The sequence below is a fragment of the Papio anubis genome, chromosome X, assembly GCF_008728515.1.
Source record: "Papio anubis isolate 15944 chromosome X, Panubis1.0, whole genome shotgun sequence".
NCBI classification, from domain to species: domain Eukaryota; kingdom Metazoa; phylum Chordata; class Mammalia; order Primates; family Cercopithecidae; genus Papio; species Papio anubis.
Window position 1 is genome coordinate 51,571,394 of NC_044996.1, and position 17,626 is coordinate 51,589,019.

The 17,626-nt window shown below is 46.6% G+C and overlaps 1 protein-coding gene across 3 annotated transcripts in view; it reads right to left on the reverse strand.

Moving 5' to 3' along the window:
• Positions 1-3,656: 3,656 nt before the first annotated feature.
• Positions 3,657-17,626, reverse strand: part of DRP2 (dystrophin related protein 2) — a 44,787-nt gene continuing 30,817 nt past the window's right edge. For 2 of the 3 annotated variants that reach the window (XM_017954285.3, XM_031660871.1), the window contains 9 exons: positions 17,301-17,458; positions 16,801-16,967; positions 15,171-15,282; positions 13,534-13,670; positions 13,171-13,236; positions 12,846-12,911; positions 11,829-11,972; positions 9,572-9,809; positions 7,666-8,099 (listed from right to left, as the gene is read on the reverse strand). In XM_017954285.3, coding sequence (XP_017809774.1) covers positions 7,848-8,099; positions 9,572-9,809; positions 11,829-11,972; positions 12,846-12,911; positions 13,171-13,236; positions 13,534-13,670; positions 15,171-15,282; positions 16,801-16,967; positions 17,301-17,458 — 1,340 coding nt within the window. In that variant the 3' untranslated portion in view covers positions 7,666-7,847. The other variant, XM_009197947.4, reaches the window with a different exon arrangement.

The window sequence follows — 17,626 nt, forward strand, 5'->3', positions numbered from 1 at the left end:
TTTGACATCTGGTGAGGGGTTTGTCTGCTTCCTAGATAGCGTCTTCGGGGTGCATCCTCACACGGCGGCAGTGCAAACTCCCTCGGGCCTCTTTTAAAAGGGCATGAATTCCATTCATAAGGGTGGAGCCCTCATTACCTAATCACCTCCCAAAAGCCCTACCTCTTAATACTAACACACTACTGATTATATCTTAACATATGAATTTTGGCGGACACATTCAGACCATAGCACTCTGATTAGAAAATGGCAGAAGATGTTATCAGCCTTGGGGCATCCTTCCAGAGTTCTTAGGGTAACTCCTAATGAATTAAACAAATCAAATTCCAATGCTATATGGTTAAGGTGAGAAGATTTGCTCCAAATCCCAATGCTATATGGTTAATATGAGATGTAGCGGGGGAGGGTATAGAGAAGTGATACAAATGGCAGCTCCAATATTTGGGTTGAATTACCATGCTGTAGTGGAACTCACACAAGGATGGAACTTGCCTTGGGCAAGCCCCTATGTTTTGTTTTATTTTATTTTGTTTTGCGATGGAGTCTCGCTCTATCGCCCAGGCTGTAGTGCAGTGGCACGATTTTGGCTCACTGCAACCTCTGCCTCCCGGGTTCAAGTGATTCTCCTGCTTCAGCCTCCCGAGTAGCAAGAATTACAGGCACCTGCCACCACACCTGGCTAATTTTTGTATTTTTAGTAGAGACGGGGTTTCACTATGTTGACCAGGCTGGTCTCGAACTCCTGACCTCAGGTGATCCACCTGCCTCGGCCTCCCAAAGTGCTGGGATTACAGGCATAAGCCATCACGCCTGGCCGCCCCTATGCTTCTTAGAGCCTCTATTTTCTCATTGTAAATTGTGGGTGATAATGCTTACCACCAAGAAGCATCTGGGGGTTTTCTGGAAGTAGCCCAGCTAGCCCCAGGTCTGATCCCAATTGACAAAGTCAGTGCTGCTTTAGGAAATATACTCCAAGTTCTCTGTGCCACTTTTAGTGCTACTCCGAGTCAAAGTTAAGCCATGGGCAAAGGAGAGGTCATGTATGAGCAGGGCCTGTGAAGTTGGGATGGAGATGGCAGGAATGCTGGGGGAAATGCAAGGGAAAAAGTAAGACTAAGGGAGATAGGCATGTTAAAGGCAAACAAAATGGAGCCCAGATTAGGAGAGAAGTTTGAGGATTGCTTGAAAACCAAGATGATATTTTAAAAAGATAGGTTTTTTTTCAGAAACCCATAACTTAAAAGATGAGAATAAGGAGAAAGAACGAGGGAAAGAAGTTGAGTGTCAGAGGTAGAAGGTGGGGGAAGAGGCAGAGTTTGAAAAGATGATAGGCCTTTCCAGATAAAGGCAGGCAGGGGACTGATAGAAAGTACCCTGGGGCTATGCTGGAGAGACAAGCCAATGAGTGTTTCACATGTGCCACAGCGGGCATCCAGGAGTGAAAGAGGTAGAAGAGCCCTCGTACAGCCTCTGTCTGATATTGCAGCCTGAGAACAGCCAGTGCTCTGCTGAGAGGCAGGGTGGTAGGGAAGACAACACAACAGGAAGGGGCAAGGGCAAACTAGTGTGTTTGCAATGCCCCTCCGTCTCCTCTGCTACCACTTCTCAATGTAACCCAGCGGGGCTGCTTCACCACTGCCCTCCAGTCACCCAAGGCTATTGCCGTTCTGACTTTCCACCCCGCTCCAACGTACGCCTGCACACACTCACTCGGACACCTCAGAAAGTTTTCCTTTGCTATAGCTCAGTGATTTTGGCTTCTGTATGCTACAGACTTGTGCTGTCCAATATGACATCCACTAGGCACATGTGGTTTTTGAGCACCACATGACTAGCCTGAGTTGAGATGTGTAGTAGGTGTAAAATAAACACTGGATTTCTATAAAGGAACTGCTCTGTGCCCACATCCTGATGACCTTACACTATCCACATAGGCCACACAGGCCAGGCTCAACTGCAGGCTGACTCAGGTCCTGGCATAACACCCTGTGATCCTCCCGGAACACAGGAAGACAGGCAGTCTTGTGAGAATTTGCTACAAGAGCGTTTCTCAGTCATCTCCGTGTCTTAAGGGAGGTTGCCATGAGGCAGCTTGTCACCTGCCTCCCTCATTCCAGTTAAGTATAGGGCTTTCTGCCTGCTTCACACTCCAGAGGGTACAGCTGCAGGCCATAAAACTGCTTAGCTGCAGTGTGGCATTGGCTACGCAGTACCAGGGGGTCCTACCATTCATGCTGCCTGTCATCTAGCCCCTTTTGTTGTCCTGTTATATTGTTCTGTGGGACGAGGGATGCAGGGAGCTGATACCATTGCTGATCTTGCTTTTGCTATCTCTATAAGGAATAAACTGGATCTGTCTGGATCTTGTGTGTGTGTGTGTGTGTGTGTGTGTGTGTGTGTGTGTGTGTGTGTTTCCCCCAGCTGAATGTGTCAGCTTGCTTGATATTTCCAAAGACTTAGTTACAAATATATTTTAGCTGGGCTCGGTGGCTCACGCCTGTAATCCCAGTACTTTGGGAGGCCGAGGCAGGCAGATCACGAGGTCAGGAGATTGAGACCATCCTGGCTAACACGGTGAAACCCCATCTCTACTAAAAATACAAAAAATTAGCCGGGCATGGTGGTGGGCACCTGTAGTCCCAGCCACTCTGGAGGCTGAGGCAGGAGAATGGCGTGAACCCGGGAGGCAGAGCTTGCAGTGAGCAGAGATCGTGCCACTGCACTCCAGCCTGGGTGACAGAGCGAGACTCCACCTCAAAAAAGTAAATATAAGTAAATATATATATATTTTTAAAATCTCATTAACAATTGTTTTATACTGATTACATGTTGAAAGGGTAATATTGTGGATATATTGGGTTAATTATTAAAATTAATTCCATCTATTTATTTTTATTTTTGTAATATGGCTGCTGTAAAATTTAAAATTACATATGTGTCTTGCATTATTTTATACTGGACAGTGTTGCTATAGTTTGGTGAGAGGCTGAGGCAGGAGAATTGCTTGAACCCGTCAGGCAGAGGTTGCAGTGAGCCGATTGCGCAACTGCACTCTAGCCTGGGTGACAGAGTGAGATTCCATCTTAAAAAAAAAAAAAGAAAGAAAAAGAAAAGAAAAGAGGGACTGACAGGGTTTTACTTATTGACAAGATATATATACACACACACACACACACATATGTTATATATACATATTTATATATGTTATAAATATATATATATATATATAGTGTGTGTGTGTGTGTGTATATATATCCGTAATCTCAGAATAAAAGGTAGACCTTTAAACTGATTAAATATAATTTTACAAAAACTCAATGCATTGTCCTGACTTTTCTTACAATGCTTCGGGCTGGTGAAAAATCCTCAGACTGAGGAGGATGAAATTTGGAAACCATTGCTACATACAGCTCATCTCATAAGGCGCTAACTAGCTAATTTGGGGAGGGTTGGGAGGATGTTGAGAAGTGACTAATCCGGGTAACAGTGGCAGATGGGCCCAATGGGGAGGTCTTTTTGTGTCCCATAGGTGTTGGACTCATCTGGTGGCCTTATGTTTTACAGTACTTCTGTGGCTTCTTGGTCTACCCTCTCTTCCCACCCCTAAAGAAGGGAAAGATATGAAATATTGGACTCAAAGAGTATAACCAGAGGAACCAAAGTAAACAAGTACAAATTTATTCTTTTCAAAGCAGAATTCAAGGGAAAGGGGGAAGGCACCACAGTGAGTGGCAATCAAAGTTAACCAATTTGTTCCCAACCCTGTCCCTTTGTCCCCTAGACTTCCATGCCACCCTTGTCACCTCCCCCAAATCCTTTCCCCAATTTTCATCCTGTGACCAGTTCTTGCAGTCAGCAAGCAGCATAGCAGACTTCGGTCAGGCCTCAACACTGCCATAGGGGACAGCAAGGGCATTCAGCAGGCCCCCTCTCAAATGCGGCAGCTGTGGGAGAAGATGGACTCTGCGAGCTGAGCCCTGGCCTTGAGCCTTTCTTTCTCCCACAGCAGTTGGTGTTAAAAGAGTAAGAAGTAGCTAAAGTGTTCCTTGTTCCCACGGGAGCCACACAGCTGAAGAATTAAGTCTCCACATCCCCAGGATAAGGCCCCCAGTTTTTTTCCCAGAACTGCTTGAGTTAAGATAGCTACTTTCTTGCTTATCTGTCACCTATGTGAAGAGAAATTGGATGGGATTTTTGGCCTTGAAATGATGCCACAGGCCATGACTCTGCCGTTGAGAATGTGAGTTCAAATGCCGGATATGGAGCCCAAATCTTAAGCACACACATCAGGAAGCACAGGTATTCCTTAAAATGAATCCGGAGGAAAAACATCTCCTAGGATTGGCCTCTTCCTGGCCTCAGGTTTTCTCATTTCTGTGTCTTGCCAACCCATTTCCTGGAGCACCAGAAACTCAAACAGATTTCTCTGTAGGGAAATATTTCCCAACTTTGGGCCTTGAAGAAAATGGGCACTTGAGAGTCTTGATTCTAGCCTTTCTAATCTGGAGGGAAGGGTACATGTCCTCTCTAGGGAAGCATACCACAGCCTGATGTCTTCCAGCTAGTCAGCCTTGCATGACAATGCCCAATCAATGTGAATCCACTATGCTGTCACTGGAAGCAGAGGTATCCTCATAATGGCTTTTTGGCCTCTATCAAATTCTGTCAAGAAGAAATCACCTCTCAGTCCTAACTGTTCTTTGATACTATTTGACAATAACCCCAGCAAATGCTCACATACCTTATCATTGATGCTAATCCCACAGTCAGAAGGTTTTCTTTAGGCTACCAACCTAGCAACTCCCTTTACCATCCTTCTAGTGTAGGGCTAGAAACTACACAGTGCCATGCACAACACCCTTAGGAGACTAATACACAACAAGATGTCTAACGACATACAATACATTTTGGTAAATCCAATCCCAAGTTGGATTCATAGTACCCAAGGATCCATTTACTCTACTGTGGGAAAATTCCCCACACATACTGCAGTGACTGTCCCTTGACCCTTGAACAATATACTCACCTTAGGCATTAAGGTAAACACAGGACCACAAAGTGTGAGTGACCCCTTAGTGAGAATTCAACTCCGGACCTGCTGCTTCAGTCCACCTACAACACAAACCCTACATAACAAGATCTACATCTTTTCTACCATGCCTGGCCCACTGCAGTTGCCACAGGCCCTCAGCAGCCCAAGAGCTCTCAGGTGGGGTGGGGATAACAAAGGATTTTCCAGGACTTTCCTGGTAAAAAATTGCTCCATAACATGTACCCACCTAAGGCTTAGGCAGGTATATGCCTCTAAGTCCTTGAGCCCTCTGTCCCACATTCCTGCCCACAATCTAAGTTCCTACAAATATGCTCCCACTCTGACTGATGCCCAGATTCTATGATTGATGCCTGCCTACCACCTGCTCACCATCTATCCAGATACCCAGTTCTTCTGCCCAGAGACCTCATGAACACTAAGGCAGATGTTATGCTGTGAAGTCTGACACCCTGGACCTGTGGCTTAGTGGTGGAGGAGGCAACCGAAACCTTCTGGACCCAAGCCGCTGCCCTGCCTCCCCTGTGGCAGATCAAACTAGGTTCCTAGCAGTTCTACCCACTGGCCCACTGCTGGATTATAATACAACACCCCAACCATCACTCCCTCCTGATTGTGGTGGCGACTGTTGCTTTCTTTAGCCCTGAGCGAGATCATAAGAGCTGGAATGTTCTCTGCGTCCTAGCTGGCAAAGGCTAATAAAGGCTTGTTTGTCCTTTTCTGCATGGGGTGGGCAGAGTTTGGATTTGCTCTATTTTGGCACCTGAACCATTTAGGGGAGCCCAGGAAAATTTACCCAAGGTCCAGGTCTCAAGGGAACAAGATTTGGAATGAGTGAAGAGAACAGTGACTCTTCCTGTTAGATTCTCTGTGACCACGGGTTTCTGTTGCTTTGGTCTTGAGGACAGCCCACCCCAAACATCAATGGAGAGAGATATCCTAGGGGAGCAGCCAGGATACATCTATCTTTCCAATCAGAGGCTGGGGCTAACAAAGAGCAAGGCAGAACATTAATACTTCAAGAGGTATTAGAATTTAATGTGTGAGTGAGGCCAGGAGAGCACTGATGTACAGTAGATATGTAGAATAGATATGTATGTATATAAACTTAGGCAAATGAAGTCAACTGCAGGGCTCTAGGTTATAAAGCTCCTCTTGGTAGAAAGCTGTCTAAGTGGGCTCTGAATCTATTCAACATTCCCAAGCCCACTCCCCCACCCCTACTATCTATTCTGAACAGTTTCTGGATAAAGAGATCATGGTATACGTCGCCTAGGAAGAGTTAGTTCAGTTTGAGGATTGGATTCACCTTCCAGAGTTAGAAAGAACAATTTTAGGCACAGGAAGGCCTTGCTGTTGTCTGGGTGGAAAGCGGCCAGCTTCCTGATTTGTGGCCTGTGGCTCCTATGGAGGGGCCACTACACAGGGTGGCCAGCTGCAAATGCCTTATGATTAGCTGGGGACAATCAGCCACCTCACCTGATTCAGCCTGAGAGCTAGAAGGGTCACAGACTGGAAGGGTGTTGGATGGCAGTCATACTACTCCAGACTTGAGGTGGGCTTCCTCTTCCTCACCCAAGGAAAGCAACACTCCCTTGCTTAGCAAGCTGCCACTGTGTTCCCAGGTCTGTGAGGACAGACTCAGAGGAGCAAAGGGTGGCTTCAGCCGGGTTTCCAGAGCAACTTGCAAACCAGTAGGTCTATCAAAATGCTGAGGCCTTTAAGAAATAGGAAGATGTGGGGCAAAAAAAACAAAAAAACAAAAAATCTAAACCCGGAAGTATAGACGTAATGCTTCCAAATATAACGTGGAAGAACCAGAATGAACTGCTCTCCCCTTAAGGAAGGTCTGTCAGGGACTGAGGCTAAAGAAAATGAAGATATTTGAGGAGAAGCCAGTACCTAGGTAGCATTAGGATGGCTAACGATCTGTCCTGGAGCTGAAGTAATAGAACACATACTGCCCAGACTTTTTCAGGGGCACTTGGGGCAGGGAAGGTGTCTCGGGGATACCCTTTTGCCTCCCTGAGCTGTGCCAGAGAGTACGGGTAAACCCTGTGGATTCATAATGCTGGAACCTTGGGGTAATTAGGCTTCTCTCTCTCCATAATTCCATGGAGAAGGAAGAGGGGCCAACGGGTACCGCTTAGCTCTGCAAGGCAGCTTCTCTGTTCCCCATCTGAATGGCCAAGTGATATTTGCCTGAGCTGCAACAGAAAGGTACTTAAAGGACTGACCTCAATCTTGAAGATTAAAGGGAACATTTCTAGAGGCAGAGGAATCATGCCTCCCCTTCTCCCATCACTGCCCGCACCCACCTCACATACCACCAGATCCCTGCTGCTGCCCAGAGCCCAAATAATACTAGTTGAGGAATGTGGGGCCAGCGGAAACTGGAAAGGTTGGATGAAGGCTGAGGAAAGGCTTTGACCGGAACCAGGAGAGGACAATGAACTATAGGATAGGGATCTGGCTCCATCAAGAGGCCAGCAGGGTGTTGGCAGTCACATCAGAACTTCGCACACTGGGGAAGGCATGACGGAGTTTCTCCATGATGTCCTCCAAGCACAGGCTGACATCCTGGCTCTTTGACCCCACATCATCTGGGTTAAAAAAAATAGAGATTTGAGAAGAGAACTAGAGACTCCTTTATGAGGCCAAGCGGCCAGAGTTCTGCCAGCTGAAGGGCAGACCTGCCCACAGCATTTGCATCTTCTCAGCACAACGCCTAGTACATAGGTTGTGCTCAATGTACATTTATTTGTAGAATAAGCATATGAATTAATCAATCAGTAAATCAATCTTCCCTGACCTTAAGCACAAAGCCAAGAGGAGAAACCAGTCCCAGCCCTGCAAAGCCTTGGGCAGGAAATCGAGGGCAGGACAAAGCCATGGAGAAAGGGGCTGGGAAGGGCCAGGGGAACTCACCTGCAGCCTCAGTGTCTGGAGTTGTCTGTCCCTTCTCCCGGGGGTGACTGCCTTCTGACTGCTGTGGAGAGGAAGCTAGGGACGAGCCTGCAGAGCCACTGCCATCTGATTCGGTGGGTGGCTAGCAAGAGGTAACGCATGACTTAAGTCACTTTGCCTTCCTGACCTTACTTTGACAGACTCCTGAGCTTAGAAGGGACCTGAGAGACTTCATACCATCCCTTTGCCCTTAGACTTTAAGAAGCTTTTGGTATTACCTAAAACAGTGGCCTCCACTTTTCGGAAACTTCTTAGAATATTGAATTACTCATACCTTCTTCCTTTAACAACATGTGTCAAAGGCTCCCAGTTCTTGTAAGAATGGCATTGTAGGCCAGGCGCAGTGGCTCACACCTGTAATCCCAGCACTTTGGGATGCCAAGGCGGGCGGATCACCTGAGGTCAGCCTAACCAACATGGAGAAACCCTGTCTCTACTAAAAATACAAAATTAGCCAGGCATGGTGGCCCATGCCTATAATCCCAGCTACTTGGGAGACTGAGGCAGGAGAATCGCTTGAACCCAGGAGGCGGAGGTTGCGGTGAGCCAAGATCGAGCCATTACACTCCAGCCTGGGCAACAAGAACGAAGCTCTGTCTCAAAAAGAAAGAAAGAAAGAAAGAATGGCATTGTACCTAAAGGTCTCTTGCTGTCATTTCAGATATAAATAAGCTATTTAGAACACAATTCTCTCTGGAAATGTAGTTTCACACCTGATTCTTGGTTCATGACATAGCATATGTTAGAAACCTCCAGGAATCCATAGAGGCCATTCCTTGGAGGATCTGGGGAAGAGGCAGAAGAGTGGTATTTTCCATTACATATGATGACAATAATAGGTAACATTTATGAAGGGTATACTAGATGCCTGGTATCAAGCTAAATTCCTTAAATGCATTATCTCCTTTTGTGTTCACCACAATTCTATGAAGTTGGTACTGTTACCACCTCTGTTGTATAGATGAGGAAACTGGGGCTTAGAGTGGTTAACCAACTGTCCAAACACCCCACAGTCAATTGGCAGAGCCACATGCAAACCCAGAGCTGCCTGACTCCAGTGCTATACCACAGCACACACATTGCCTGTCAGAGATGAAAGGTGCAAAAAGGAACAAGAAACACCCTTAGATAGCACAAATCTTTCTCTTGCCAAACTTGTCCAAACCCACTTCTTTCTAGCAAATACCATACTAGCAAAAATCAATGTTTTAGATGATTCTTGAAGTTTGTTCTTTTAGTATGGGATTCCAATGGGTTGTGAAGAAATAAGCCCTCAGAAATCTTCTCTCTGCCCCAGGCCCCACAGTGACTGGAGAGTGACACACAGGGTGGCATGGAAGGTAGGTGGAAGAGAGTTGGCTGGAGATGTGACCATACCAGTCTCTTCTTTCCCCCACCCCCCAACAACCGCAGGCCCAGTTCTCTTCAGGAAGCTACTTGAGAGCCACTGCCAAGGAGCTCTCTCTTGTGTCTTCTTTGCCACAGCCCTCAGCTCCCCAGCCCTTCCCCTGGGCTCAGAGGCCGCCCTGGCTCTTTTCCTGTCTCCAGCCTCACCTGCAGGAGAAGCTCCCTCAGACGCTGCAGCTGGGACTCTAGCTGCTTGTTGTGATCTTCGAGGATCTGCATGCGCGTCTCCAGGCGGCTCTTGTGTTGCCGAAGGATACGGGCCTCAGCCAGAAGCTCCTCATTGCGATGGTCTGGTGCTGCTTCAGTGGAGCCGTCAGCCAGAGTGGGTGCCTCAGCAGCCTCCTCATGCTGCCACTTCAGGCGCCTCAGCTCTCCCTGGAGAATCCTGTCATGGAGATAGACACCAAGACCTATGGATCTAACAGGGCTCTGACTGTCCAGGTTTCAGATATCCCCTCAGGCCTAGGTGTGAACAATCCCTGTGCTCTTCCACCCCACCTCACCCCCATCCCCAGTTGTGCTCTTGCTTGAATGGCCACATCCACTTCCTCTCCAGCATGTATGTCATTTACTCTGCCATCCTGAGACCTCAGAGCAGAGAAAGTTGACATTTTGCATAAGAAATGTCTCAGGGCTTTGATGTGCTGCTTTAGGGATTAATTCTGACCTTAAAATCAGGCAGAAACACAGTCTGCAAACAAAGGAGGCATTAGGGCCACTGACTCACCTACTCCATATTTAGATGTTTAGATTCCAAGGGAAAACATAACATAAACAAGAGACCACTTGTGTTGTCTCTTCTCTCCACAACCCTCCTCTTTGGCCCACTTTGAACACCCATGCTGTGTCATCAAAAAAACAAAAAACAAAAAACAAAAACAAAAAACAAATTCCAAACAGGTGGCCTACTTTTGGGGATATCACTTTTGGCTTTGTTCATTTTTTCTTTATTTGCAACAGAACAGTCACTCTCTGCCCAGTGTTTCCCAGGGCCTGCGGACTGCTGCTCAAAGGCAGTGTTTCTCAAATGATTCATGGTAAAAATTCAGGTTTTTTTTTTTTTCACTCTGTTATGGACCCGTATGTGGTCCCAATGCACATGACTAGTACATAGCTCACACCACGTGCAATTCATCACACAAGTTCAACAACACTCAAACTGGTCTCTACCTTATTCAATGAGATGAGTCTACTAATTCTGTGCTTGAATATCATAGCAATGTCAAATTGCTCTTGGACTGGTGAGAAACTGGTCACAAACTGGCCCTGGTCTGCTCTTCACACTCTGAGTAGCACTGTTCTAAAGACTTGCTACTCCAAGTGTGGTCTGTGGAACAGCAGCATGGGCATCCACTGGGAGCTAGTGAGAAATGCAGAAACTCAGACCCCACCCACACCTGTGACTTAGAATTTGTATTTTGCCAAGGTTCCCAAGTGACTATCTTATGCACTACTGTTTGCAAAGCACTGCTCTGAGGGGTACTATGAATTCCACTTCATGCCCCACAAGTGGCTTGGACCCTTCTTAGGTCCCTGCTGCCACCTTTACTTTATGGAAAGTCATGCCTTCCCTGTATTCTTCTTCACCATCCTTCTTCCAGACCTCAAATGCTCTATGTAGTGTCATTGTCCTCTGGAATACTTTTACTAGGTGATACATATTTCTTTCCACTTCCAACATTGAAAGGTCTCTGAGAGCAGGAACATGTCATACCCTCTCCTGTTTTCTCTCTGCATTCTCTCTGCTTGCATCTCGTGTGTTCTTGGAAAAATTTGGGTTACATTAAAAGGATTCGGGCTGGGCACAGTGGATCATGCCCGTAATCCCAGCACTTTGGGAGGCCGGGGTGGGCGGATCACTTGAGGTCAGGAGTTCAAGACTAGCCTGGCCAACATGGTGAAACCCCATCTCTACTAAAAATACCAAAAAAAAAAAAAATTAGCCAGGCATGGTGGCGCATGCCTATAGTCCCAGTTACTTGGGAGGCTGACGCATGAGAATCGTTTGAACTCAGGAGCCGGAAGTTGCAGTGAGCCGAGATCACGACACTGCACTCCAGTCTGGGCAACAGAGTGAGACTCTGTCTCAAAAAAAAAAATAAATAAATAAATAAATAAAAGGATTCAAATAATTATTATAATAGCTAGCATTTAGTGAACCCTTACTATAAGCCAGGCACTGAGCCAAACACATTATATGCCTGATCTCATTTGGTCTTCACAAGTGATCCTAGGAGGCAGGTTTGATGATCATCATCCCCATTTTACAGATAAGGAAATAGAGGATTACAGAATTTAAGTAACTTGCTCAAGGTCAGACAGCTAGGATGTAGAAGTGCCTGAACTTAAATTCAATCTGTCTGCCTCAAGAACCCACACAGATTTCTGCTATCATCACGCCCACCGGTTCTCATCTTCCAAGTGGGCCAGGATTTTCTGTAGCTCCCCCTTGCTTTCTGTGGCCACACTGCATGGAGCCTGCTGTCCAAAGGCTGGTTCCCGGTCTGTGATGGGGCTGGAGTGCCGCAGCAGGTACTGGTCCTCGTCTCTGCGTGGGTATGGGGAAAGCAGAGTAGGTGGCCAGTTGTTGAACAGAGAAACAACTCAGGGCGTAAGTTCTCAGCTCTCAGCTCAGGCCCCAGGAAATGCATGCTGGAGGATTCACTTCTAAGTCACATCGAGAGGGAAAGGACGTATATTGAGACTTGAGAGGGATGAAAGTGTTCAAAGGAGGCAGAGGCTGTGGTTGGGGGTACTGAGAGAGTGTTTTCAGGATGCAGGTTTCTGGGTTCTACTTACAGCCCCCTGGGAAACAATGGTCAAATCATTTCCCTTTCTGTGCTATTCCCCCACTCTAACCTCCTTTGTTTCCTCTTCCTCTAGAGAGATCTGAGTCCCAGTCAGGGCAGATTGATCCATGTAGCCAGCAGCTCCCAGGATCTCTGAGCAGGGTGGGGACCTCCCTAGAGACACAAGTCCCCTTCTCTGGGCTGTCATACCAGGGAGTTCCCTTGTTATACTTCAGCCAAGTCCTTGATGTCTCCTAGAGTTAGTGTAGCACTAGATAGGGCTTTGGCATCTTGACCACAAGATAATGGTTCCTTTCTGAAACTTCAGATGAGGGAGGGCATATTATTCGTTCCTCAAAGTTGTGTATAGATGGATGGGATCTTGCAACAGGAAGGGACTTGGAAAGATGGCAGGGAGCTAGTACATCACTCATTTCCTAGGTCGATTGATAGAGGGAAGACTGCCTTTCTTACTGAACATCATGCCCAGAAAGCAGCCTTCCTTCCTTAGGGAGCTAAGGATCCTAACCACCACACACCCCCATTCCCTGGAGGATATACCCTTCCCAAACAGTGGCACAAAGATCTCAAGGAGAGCTATTTCTGGCAAATAAGCAGCTGTGGAAACTCACATGCTGTCATCTGGGGACAGGCTGTCATTAAAGAAGGAGCAATTTTGACTTTCCATCTCAGCAAGCCTAGGAATAAAGAGCAGAGGCAGGAGAGAAAACAGGATGTGGGGCCTGCTTCCATCTCAAGGACTCTAATCTCACAACAGGATCATTGGCTTTGAGAGCTACCCCAACTACTCCTAAATATTGGGCCTTGCTGGCTGCTGCACACCCCACTCTGCACATCCCCTGGCCCTGACTCCATTCTCCTTGCCCTGACTGAAGATCCTTTCCCCTCGGACTTCCTACAATAGCTCCCACCCACCTCCCCCAAACCTGGTGGTACCTGCTGGCAAAATGCTCAATTCGGGAGTGCGTGTCGGCATGTGACAACATCGGGGAAGAAGCCGGCCTAGAAGAAAGCAGCAAAGACTCGGAGGACCAAAGACTGGGCAGCCTGTTTCCTCCTCCCTCTCCTGCTCCCTACATTATGGACATGGGCAAGAGCTGATGGGAACAAAATACAAAGATTGGATTCCAGTCTACTTCTCAGGCCAGAGTTCAGGTCAGGCCCAAGCTGAACTGCCCTATCACTAGTGGGATTTACCTTGGAACATTCTCCTAGACCACCTGGGACTCAGCCCCTTCACAGCCTACGATCGGGCTCAGTGAGGCTGCCCACAGCCCCTGCTCAGCCACCGGTACTCACGTCTCACTGTAGTCAGCCTCCAGCACTGATTGCACAGGCAGATAACCTCGTTGAGGGTGTTTGCTGAAATAATGCTTGGAGCGGAATTTGTTCTTTAAGGTTGTGGCAAAGTCCCTCATGTTCTCACTGGATGTGGTCTGAGGAGAACACAGGGCACAGGAACTTACCCTAATGGCTTCCAGATACACTGGGCAGGTGTGGCTGTTCTGCTAGAGTAGACAGCCTGCTGGGTAATCCACTCTTGCTCATGCCCACCATACCCTGCTCCTAGAAGAAGGTCTGGGAGGATATATGCCAAACTCTCAACACTGGTTGCCTCTGGGAAGTGAACTGGAGGGGTGGGGGCCAGGGTGAGGAGATAGGAGGACTTTCATTTTATACTTAAAAAAAAATTAGTTGCCTCAGTTCCTCTAAAAGCAAAAAAAAAAAAAAAAAAAAAATTGTAGAGACAGGGATCTCACTGTGTTACCAAGGCCAGTCTTGAACTCCTGGGCTCAAGAAATCCTCCTACCTCGGCCTCTCAAAGTGTTGGGATTACAGGTGTGAGCCACGGCATCCAACCTTTGTTTTATACTTTAAACACTTTTATATGATTTGAATATTTTATAATGAGCATATGTTTGTTAATTTTTAAAACACGTTTCTATGAATTCTAAGGATGTAGAGGATGAGCAGGTGGTAGAGGATTATCAGTCTACCAGATCCAGCCAGTTTTCCAGGTATGACTTTTCTAATGTTTTCTTTAAAGTGATAATAAACGAAAAGTAAAGGGCATGGTCCCTGTTCTCACCAGGCCACACATTTCTGTGCCAACAGGATTTGAAGAGATGAAAGCTTGGACAGATGGATTGTGGGGCATCAGGTTGAAAAACAGGAGAGAGAATGGGGGAGAGAGAGCAGTGGTCGGAGCTGGGGATATGATCAGGGCTTTGGGAGCATTTGCAGGGACAGAAAAGGATAAAGATGAGTAGGGAGCAGAGTCAGTGCTGGAAGCTAAGCATGGAGCTGTGGGTTTTAAACACAGCACAGGAGCAACTCTGTGGCTGGAGTTCAGGGATGCTGACCGAACTGGGCTAAGGCAGATATGGAGGACACGGTTACCAGGGAAAACTAAGTGGAGTTTAGGGGTCCAGGTAAAGGACATACCTTTCTTTTTTCCCTCCAAGGGACTGAGTAATTAATTTGAGCATAAGCTTTGGTACTGACTAGAAGGGGTAGAAATAATGACAAAGCATCAGGGAAAGACTGAGTGACCCAGTACAGAAGCAATATAGGAAGCTAGCCAGGAAAAACTCAAGTGAGCAATGGAAGGCAAATCACCTGGAACTGCCTTGCTCTCTCTGTCTTTGTCTGTTTTGTTTTGTTTTTTCCTGAGACTTTTCTCTGCAGTAAAACAGCGAGTGCCCTTAAAATGGCTGAGAGTGTCCTGGGCCAGCTGTGGCCAGGCCTGGTGAGGGAGAAGCTCTTCTGGAAGAATAGAGAGGCCTGAATCCCCCAAACTGGTGAATCACCAGAGCTCCTTGGAGAATACTCCCCACAGGAGAGCAGAAAACTATGAGCCAATGCTGGGCAAAGTGGATCAAGGCCTAGTACCTGAGAGCTGCCTAACCCTCCCACCCAGCCTGGAGGCTTCATACCGGTGTGTAATACTCCATGATGGGGTAGTGCAGCTTATTGCCTTTGCTGGCCCTGCCTGTCAAGAAGCAGGTCTGGCAGATGTCAACGTTGAATTGCTTCAGACTCCGGTACCTTGGGGGAGAGGAGATGTAGTAGTAAAGAGAGTCCAATATTCCACAGTGACCTCCCTGCTGTTCCTCTAACACTAAAATATACACACACAGTAGAAGGGGATGAATGAGGCACGGAGCCATAACATGCCCAACAGCATATACATAGCAGTGGCTGAGTTCTCAACAGATGAACAACTTTATTCTACAGACCACGAATCCCTATGAAATCATAAGGCCAGATTCCCAGGAAGTGTGGGAAATAGCATTCTCACCACCTTTGTTTAAGGGAGACAGGAGGGAAGCGGGGGTAAATATCTCATTATATCAAATGGCCTTCTAAACAAGGATGGCCCAAACAGGTCAAGGCTCCCAGGGACCACCACCTACACTGGAGAAATTACACTTCCAATATGAAGGCAGTTCTTTCTACCAGCCTTGGCTAAGTTGGCTAAAAGTTATTTCCAAAGGTTGTTCATAATAATATACCTATTATTGCAGAATACAGAATAGCCCTTCAGATCTACTTCCAAAGCCTGGCTGAACTGCCCAACCTTGTAGCATAGGACAGTGAAATGCCTAGACTTAGAGGAGTCATACGATCCAATATCTAGTCTAGATCTACCACTAATTAGCTGTGTGCCTCATTTGTTCATCTTATGAAAAGCAGGGTGATGGTAGGGAGAGTTGTGTGTTAGTGCTTTACAAAGGTAAAAAGTTGAGTGTTTTATGATGAAAGTCTAATCCAGGATAGTGGTTACCTTTGTGGGGGAAGGAGGGGAATATAATCAAGGAGACCTCAAATGTATTGCAATAATGTTTTATTCCTTAAGTTGGTCATGGGTATATACTGTGGTGTGCTGAGGCCAGCTCATACCAGCTCACGACAGCTGGCTGTTAAAAAATTTCAGGGGTTTTCTAAGCCAGTTGTCAAATCTAGCCATTATTAAATTATATAAACTCACAATTAAATAAATTATACTACAAACAAAGGTAATAAATACTCAAAACTCATTACTTCCTAATTACTTTGCTACTGTCTATGCTCTTGAGATTACTTACATCTATTGTATCTGCATGGCAGACATATTATGAAATGGTGTGCAACTGAGTGTCTCTTTCTGACTCTGCTCAGAGACCTCCTGTAAATAGTCTGACGTCATTCACAGTGGGAGTATATACACCACAGAATTTAGCAAATGCTACAGATCAGGCTTCCTTTTTTCTTTTTAGAGAGTAAGTTGTGAAACATTTGCTGGCATACCATTTAGTACATAGGTGCTCTTACACCTATGTTCTTCTATACATTTTTGTAGGTCTGTAATACTTTATAATACAACTAAAACGAAATATTTCCTCACTTCCCATTTAAAACAATTAAATATTCTGCAATAGAAAGGATTATAACAGTATATAATAATGTATAATACACTAGCTATAATTATATAATAATTAGGTAACACTTTATTTTATAATATCTGAGTTATATGTCACATGAAATATTTATTATTATAATCTCAGCAGGTATTGTTTTCCCTACCTGAACCCCTTGATGGGGCACTGCCTACAGATAGAGCACTTGGTCTGATGCTTCACTTGCTCAGCAATGGTGACCCGATGCAGAACAGCCAACCACACCATGGACTGGGGCTCCAGGTTGACCCACTCCAGGAACTGGGATGCTTCAATGACTGGTTTCCCAGTGCTCTAGGGAAACAAGAAGACCAATGGGAATGATTGAGGCCCAAAGTGTCTTATCCCTAGAATGGCAGCCCTCAGAGGGGCAGGAGAACCAGCAGGGGCTGGGTTGGCCTGTTCTCCAGAGATGTTCACCTTCTGCCCTGTGCTAGTTGAGCTGGCACCCTCCCCAACAGGACTATGATTCTAGAGCCCCCAGAACCTTCTGCTTTGTTGTTCCATCCCAATAAACTCCCTTGCATCTGCATACTTCAGATCAAAAGCCTAGCTCGTAGTCCTTCCCTTCTTCCCACCCTTCCTACAACCTCCCTTCCCTCCCCCGCTCCCCAGTTCCCTACTCACAAAACGGAAGCAACTACGGACACTGGGTTCCACGTTGCTGCCCCCAAAGGCTGCCACTTCACCCAGCTGACGGGGCACCTGAATGGCCTCATGAAGCAGGACACCAAGATGGCGCTGGTCACACTGGCTGCCTGAGTTGGCCACTTGGCTGAAGAGGTCTGCTGGTCCCACCGTCCAGAATGGCCAGCCCCGACACAGGAATGGCCGGAGAATGGTGAGGAGAAAGGGCAGAAAAGGAAAATGGGGAAAGAGCACAGACTGAACTAATGACTTTTGAAACTGGACTACATAGAGGTCTATCCCTGACCTTCTAGAAGTTGAGTTCT